General features: G+C 38.9%; 1 protein-coding gene across 1 annotated transcript in view; it reads right to left on the bottom strand.

Annotated features, from left to right (window-relative positions):
• Positions 1-3,147: 3,147 nt before the first annotated feature.
• Positions 3,148-7,834, bottom strand: part of LOC107754046 (non-receptor tyrosine-protein kinase TYK2-like) — a 22,586-nt gene continuing 17,899 nt past the window's right edge. Inside the window, exons 15-21 of the mRNA XM_016570362.1 lie at positions 7,006-7,100; positions 6,727-6,919; positions 6,134-6,252; positions 5,865-6,037; positions 5,413-5,530; positions 4,275-4,385; positions 3,148-4,173 (exon numbers count right to left, since the gene is read on the bottom strand). Coding sequence (XP_016425848.1) covers positions 4,030-4,173; positions 4,275-4,385; positions 5,413-5,530; positions 5,865-6,037; positions 6,134-6,252; positions 6,727-6,919; positions 7,006-7,100 — 953 coding nt within the window. The 3' untranslated portion in view covers positions 3,148-4,029. The remainder of the gene's footprint in view (positions 4,174-4,274; positions 4,386-5,412; positions 5,531-5,864; positions 6,038-6,133; positions 6,253-6,726; positions 6,920-7,005; positions 7,101-7,834) is intronic.

Raw genomic sequence — 7,834 nt, 5'->3', positions numbered from 1 at the left:
AAACATGCTATACATGCTATGACAGCCATTGTGTAATTGAATATATTTGAACAAATAGCTTAGAAATTGTAAATTAATTTAGTCGGTGGACCCTCATCGCCGGTGTCCGCATCGACTTGTTTACCCGTTTCAAACCCCCAGTTTTCGAGTTCGGCTGCTTGATCGTAACTTTTATAGAGTGGATTCGCTGCAAAATTGGCACCAGTGAAGGATTTCTCGTCTCTGGCAGCTGAGCTAACGGATACCGCGGTCGCCATGTCTCCGTGTGGTAGTTTGTGTGCTCACACCGCACGTTTGCTTTGGCCAGTTTAAACAATACACACATGCGAGGAACTCGCTCGCTGATTGGTCGAGGGGAAATGCATTTTTCTTCAGGCTTGAGGGGCGGAGCTAACGAGTCGCGTCTCAAATTTGAACGCAAGGCAGGTGGGTTGCCAGATACCATCAAAATATATAGTATTTACATAAGAATAACTTTTTCCTTATTTTTATGCACTCTGTTGTTTCTTATTTTACTGTTTGCACATTAAAAAAAAAGAAAAAGTAAAATAAAAGGGGTTCACAATGGTTTTGTTGTGAAAATGTTACGTTCTGTTCTTTAAAAATAGTTTTGTCGAGCTGGCCCAAGGTTCCAGGTCGTGCATGCATGTGTGTGCCATCAAAGTTGTGATGAAATGGAAGTAGCGACAGATCTTTTATTCTGTATTGACACATCTGAAGGTATCAGATCGAGAGAAAAAAATAATGTCGTTTGGGAACTGATTGGGTTTTGAGCTTGCAGTTGATTGTGGAGGGGAAATGTTTTAGCAATCCAAATAATTGAACAAGTCCAGTATACGTCACCAGACAGAAGTCTGTCATTTCACTGGAAGATCGAGCTATATTTTGATTACAGGGTCAAAACATGGATGAATTCCTCACCTTAAGATCAATAACATAAATTTACAAAATTGACGGTGATTTTTCATTTCATGCTGACTATTTCTGAATGAATGAAAATCCACAAGGATACACTTATAAATAACAAAATGCCTCTCAAAAGATAGTATCTTGGTATACACTTTGAATAATTACATTTATTAAAAGAGTATTTATAGATACATTCAGAGGGACATTAAGACTATAGCATTTCACATAAACCTAGGAAGAATTGCACATTTTTCAAAAAGACAAAATATAAATAAAAAAGAAAAACATTCAAAGCGGCATTTGTATCATACTGTAAACATCTAAATTCATATTCTTAAGGCCTTCAAAATAACAGTCTGTCACAGTCTTTGCTTTCTCCCTTAGCAAATGGCTGCAATATAACAAAGAGTGAAAAATTTAAGAGGGCCTGAATACTTTCCGTACCCACTGTATATACACAGTATGTATAACAGCAGGATTGGGGAAAGAGGAAGTAAGCTCGAAAGCAACTAAACACACCTGACCATATTTACACAATAATATGTTACATTGGGAATGAAATAAGGAATGAATAATGTCCACAACCATGCATTCTTTGGTTATTATGGTTTCAACAGCAAGACACTTGACTTAAAGCAACTGTATGTAGTTTTGTGTATTTTTGCGACTTTAAAGCCCCCTACAGTTAATTTAGGAAATCACTGTAGATTTTACAGTGGATCGCTGTACACGTGCGTTCGTTGCTGCCGTAAAGCATTTCACCCCTTTGGAGGGATTTTGTACCCGCTCACCAAACTTACATACTCCCAGAACAGACATTTGCGGTGGAGTGTGGGAAAGAAACCGAAGCCATTCACCTTCTTAGAAGTCAGTGTAGCACCAGAATGATTTTGAAACTGATATTTCAAGGTAAAAACTTTCATTCGGTTGCTTTAAAGAGCACTTAAGGTCACAGTTACCTTTTTTCCACTGACAGAAGAACTGTGCTGATGCTGGAGCTGGTGGTTATAGAGTAACAGTAAGTTGAGTTATTGTTCACCTCTTAAGTGACTGAAAGCGGCGAGCAGTTCAAAGAGAGGTTTGTAGAACCAAGCTCTGGGTCTATCACAAACACCGGCACAGTTTCGGTAGAAAAAGAGGTACAGTATGTGGGTTCCCTCAACTGAATATAAAAAAAACATCCTCTTTTCTGAAAATACAGCCCAATGAGCTAAGTGTGGTCAGGCTCACAGTGAAGTGCTGTGGTTACAGGCTGTGAGGACAGCACAGATAGAGAGGACAGAGCAGGTCAGCGATGGTTGAGCTGAGCGAGTTGCACAGACGGTTGCTGTTTGTAGGTTCGCCGGAGAAAGTCAACCATCACTGCAGCCCTCCACCAGTCGGGGCTTTATGGCAGAGTGGCCCGACGGAAGCCTCTCCTCAGTGCAAGACACATGAAAGCCTGCATGGAGTTTGCTAAAAAACACCTGAAGGACTCCGAGATGGTGAGAAATAAGATTCTCTGGTCTGATGAGACCAAGATAGAACTTTTTGGCCTTAATTCTAAGCGGTATGTGTGGAGAAAACCAGGCACCTGTCCAATACAGTCCCAACAGTGAAGCATGGTGGTGGCAGCATCATGCTGTGGGGGTGTTTTTCAGCTGCAGGGACAGGACGACTGGTTGCAATCGAGGGAAAGATGAATGCGGCCAAGTACAGGGATATCCTGGACTAAAACCTTCTCCAGAGTGCTCAGGACCTCAGACTGGAACTAAGGTTTACCTTCCAACAAGACAATGACCCTAAGCACACCGCTAAAATAACGAAGGAGTGGCTTCACAACAACTCTGTGACTGTTCTTGAATGGCCCAGCCAGAGCCCTGACTTAAACCCAATTGAGCATCTCTGGAGAGACCTAAAAATGGCTGTCCACCAACGTATACCTTCCAACCTGACAGAACTGGAGAGGATTTGCAAGGAGGAATGGCAGAGGATCCCCAATTCCAGGTGTGAAAAACTTGTTGCATTTTTCCCAAAAAGACTCATGGCTGTAATAGATCAAAAGGGTGCTTCTACTAAGTACTGAGCAAAGGGTCTGAATACTTTGGACCATGTGATATTTCAGTTTTTCTTTTTTAATAAATCTGCAAAAATGTCAACAATTCTGTGTTTTTCTGTCAATATGGGGTGCTGTGTGTACATTAATGAGGAAAAAAAATTAACTTAAATGATTTTAGCAAATGGCTGCAATATAACAAAGAGTGAAAAATTTAAGAGGGCCTGAATACTTTCCGTACCCACTGTATATACACAGTATGTATAACAGCAGGATTGGGGAAAGAGGAAGTAAGCTCGAAAGCAACTAAACACACCTGACCATATTTACACAATAATATGTTACATTGGGAATGAAATAAGGAATGAATAATGTCCACAACCATGCATTCTTTGGTTATTATGGTTTTAACAGCAAGACACTTGACTTAAAGCAACTGTATGTAGTTTTGTGTATTTTTGCGACTTTAAAGCCCCCTACAGTTAATTTAGGAAATCACTGTAGATTTTACAGTGGATCGCTGTACACGTGCGTTCGTTGCTGCCGTAAAGCATTTCACCCCTTTGGAGGGATTTTGTACCCGCTCACCAAACTTACATACTCCCAGAACAGACATTTGCGGTGGAGTGTGGGAAAGAAACCGAAGCCATTCACCTTCTTAGAAGTCAGTGTAGCACCAGAATGATTTTGAAACTGATATTTCAAGGTAAAAACTTTCATTCGGTTGCTTTAAAGAGCACTTAAGGTCACAGTTACCTTTTTTCCACTGACAGAAGAACTGTGCTGATGCTGGAGCTGGTGGTTATAGAGTAACAGTAAGTTGAGTTATTGTTCACCTCTTAAGTGACTGAAAGCGGCGAGCAGTTCAAAGAGAGGTTTGTAGAACCAAGCTCTGGGTCTATCACAAACACCGGCACAGTTTCGGTAGAAAAAGAGGTACAGTATGTGGGTTCCCTCAACTGAATATAAAAAAAACATCCTCTTTTCTGAAAATACAGCCCAATGAGCTAAGTGTGGTCAGGTTCACAGTGAAGTGCTGTGGTTACAGGCTGTGAGAACAGCACAGATAGAGAGGACAGAGCAGGTCAGCGATGGTTGAGCTGAGCGAGTTGCACAGACGGTTGCTGTTTGTACGTTTGCCTGATATCCTTCAGAGACTCAGCCAGGGAACTGAATGATGGACGCTGCCCAGGGTTGAAATCCCAGCATTGCTCCATCAGTAAATAAACCTGTAAAGAGGATTCGTGGGTTGCACAAATAAATATGTAAGAATACTTGTGCTGTATTTTTTTGCATTTATGAATATTTGTGCTGCTTAGTTTCACTGTACCTCACGGGGACAGTCTCGAGGGCACGGCAGTCTCTCATTTTTCTCCAGGAGGGTAATAAGTTTAACCACAGTCATCTGACCATGGACCAATCCCATCATCTCAAAGAATTTCTATGGAAAACAAAGTCATCCATCAATTTAAAAGATATTGCAAACTTAAAGGACTAAACTAAAACCATAAAAAAAAGTTACTTGAAAAAACAAACAAACATTTACTGAAATAAAATAAAATATATAAAAACCCTGAAACTTATTGTATTTCAGCTAGTTTCCAAGGAATCACTTCCACTTAGTTAAACTTGATGCACTAAAAAACTAAAACTGAAATAAAAAAAAAATGACAAAACACAACTAAATTACTAAAACTTTAACTAAAACGAAAAAAAAAGACCCTCTAAATATGAATAAAAATATTAAAAATGACAAAATATTAACTAAAATTACACTGCATCACACCAGAGCTTTTTGTAGGGTAATAAGTTTAACCACAGTCATCTGACCATGGACCAATCCCATCATCTCAAAGAATTTCTATGGAAAACAAAGTCATCCATCAATTTAAAAGATATTGCAAACTTTAAGGACTAAACTAAAACCATAAAAAAAAGTTACTTGAAAAAACAAACAAACATTTACTGAAATAAAATAAAATATATAAAAACCCTGAAACTTATTGTATTTCAGCTAGTTTCCAAGGAATCACTTCCACTTAGTTAAACTTGATGCACTAAAAAACTAAAACTGAAATTAAAAAAAAATGACAAAACACAACTAAATTACTAAAACTTTAACTAAAACGAAAAAAAAAAGACCCTCTAAATATGAATAAAAATATTAAAAATGACAAAATATTAACTAAAATTACACTGCATCACACCAGAGCTTTTTGTCGACCATTTGTCATTTGTTTTTCTGTATTTCATATACTATACATGTCAATAAAATGGAAATTTTTGGTCATTTTGTTGATTACTGCAGGTTTACAGAGACAGCGTTACACTTGTCCGCTGTGAGCCGTACATCCTTCATGCATATTTGGCAAATGTGCCAATTATTTCTTTACGTGTAAAACTGGAACATTACAGAGTGCACTTTTTATATAAACATTACAAACTGATGCAGAAATGTCGAGACGTACCGAAGGGGGGCTTTGGCGATGGTTGCAGTTGGTCAAAATCTCATAGAGGGTCACAGCAAAGGACCAAACATCAGAGGCAAAGGAAAACTTGCTCTCCTTCAGGCACTCTATGGCGTACCTAAAAAGCAAAAAAATATATATATAGTGTTTCGGAATAACTGCTGTTTGTTTAAACCCAGAGATGAATTTAATAATTAAAAAAGTGCAGAGATAAATGTAAGGTTGTCAAAGTTTTGTTCTTATTAAATGATTTTAGTTTCTGTGAAATTCAATAATTGTGTTCATCGATAGCAAACATACTTATGCTTTCACTGAGTGACACCACATTATGTCTAATGATGTCCATAAATCCATTAACAGATCATGCTGTATTGATAAAAGCATTCTCCAGGATGTTATCAACATTAGAGAACATTACCCAACTCCCCAAGCCTCCAGCTATTACAGCTTACCAGAACACAGGGCTGTCTCCGTCCTCACGAACACGATAGTAGATCTCCCCTTCGGGAATGTACTTTGTCAAGCCAAAGTCGCCGATCTTAACCACACCTTCATTCTCCACCAAAACATTCCGTGCAGCCAAATCCCGGTGGATGTACCGTTTGGAGTGCAGATAGTCCATCCCCTATGGGTGCGGCAGTACAGATTGGATAGCAGAGTAAGGACTATTAGTTTTTCTTTTGTAGCTTCAGTAGGACTTTGAAGGTTCTGACTCCCTCACCATACAGATCTGCTGTGCATACAGGAGACTTTGTGCGATTCCCAACCAGTGTTTTGGCAGGTACTCTCTGAGGCTTCCCAGTGGAAGATACTCCATGATTAACTGAACCACCTGTCCACCTAAAACAAAATACCACATATAGTACACCGTGAGTGTGGCCATCACAGTTTGCATGAGTAGATGAAATATTACCAATTGAAACAGGAAGTGGGGTGGGACATAGCCTAGGAAACCATGATTTGCTGCTTGCTATTTCTAGTCGGAGGCAGTTGATAATTATAAATTCAGTGGAGATGTTGTTATTCAAGTGAAGAATTTTTGATGGCCCTTAATACACACACACACACACACACACACACACACACACATACATATATATATATATATATATATATATATATATAAATATAAATAACTACCTTTGACTGTAACATTTAAATCTGGGTCCATTTTCCTAGAATCTGAATCATGTATTATCTGCTAAAATAGTATTTGTCAACTTGTATCTGTACACTGGCATATAGAAAGCTACTAAACGAAAAAAGTGACAAAACTGTATTTCATGAGGGCTTTAAGCTATTGGCTTTGCTCACCCAGTTCAGTACAGCACCCCTTGTATTTGACGATATTGTTGTGGTAAAGTGATTTAAGTATGTCGATCTCCTTCATCCAGGAATCGTGGAGGTTACTTCCACTCTCTTGTTTCAATGCCTTCACCGCCACATACTCTCCTGTTCCGTCATTGCCAGGGTCATAGACGTACAGCATCACCTTTCCAAAATGTCCCTGAAAGCAAGTCACAGAGTATCATATGAAACTGAAATATGACGGTAAGACCTGAACAAATTATTGAGCAGAAACCGTAAACTGACCTCTCCCAGATCCCTGATCTTCTTCAGGTAACGTTTGTAAAACATGCTAGGGTCTCTGTCTGGGAGTGACTCACATTCTGATGAAATGTCTGGATCTTATTGAAGAAGACAATAACATATCAATTTCTAAAAGTCACAAACAAAAGTGGAACACAAAAGAAATTTTGAAGAACACTGGGGCCCAAACAACATTAGGCCCTATTAACTTTCATTGTATGGACAAAAAAAAAAAAAATCCAAAATATCTTCTTTTGGGTTTTGGAACAACTTGAGGATGAGTAAATGATGACAACATTTTCATTTAAAGTCCCCCTATGGTGAAAATCAAGTTTTTATGTTGTTTATTTGTCTATGTGGTGTTTTTAATATGCTTTTAGACAAACCACGTGTCAATCGAGTATTTTCTCCTTAAAACTGTAGCTTCCCAAAGGCTGACCCAGAAATGCGGTTTGAAACAGCCCTCGGTTTGCTACGTCACAAACCAATAACCAATCACGTCAAGGGATCGATTCCTATCACTAGCATGCAAAATATACCAATACCAGCACAAAACCAAAAATAAATTAGAGCAAAAAACCCATGAAGCTGTGGTTTAATGTGAATTTAGAACCGCTAACTTGCATTATAACCCGTGGCAACAGTGTAAAAGTAGCCCAGAGTCAGACCCACCTCTCCCGCATCAGCATCTGCACTTCACACGCGTATGCTCGCGGGCGCAAATTAACAATCACAAATGGCTGTATTCAAGTCTTCAAGGCATTTTAGGACACAACATCATCAAGTAAGTAACTTTAACGAATGTTACAGTATTCACTGTAGTTGTCCGCTA

This window comes from Sinocyclocheilus rhinocerous, unplaced genomic scaffold, assembly GCF_001515625.1.
Source record: "Sinocyclocheilus rhinocerous isolate Xijiao unplaced genomic scaffold, SAMN03320098_v1.1 scaffold292, whole genome shotgun sequence".
NCBI classification, from domain to species: domain Eukaryota; kingdom Metazoa; phylum Chordata; class Actinopteri; order Cypriniformes; family Cyprinidae; genus Sinocyclocheilus; species Sinocyclocheilus rhinocerous.
The sequence above is the reverse complement of the archived record's forward strand: the minus strand, read 5'-3'. Positions and strand labels throughout refer to the sequence as shown.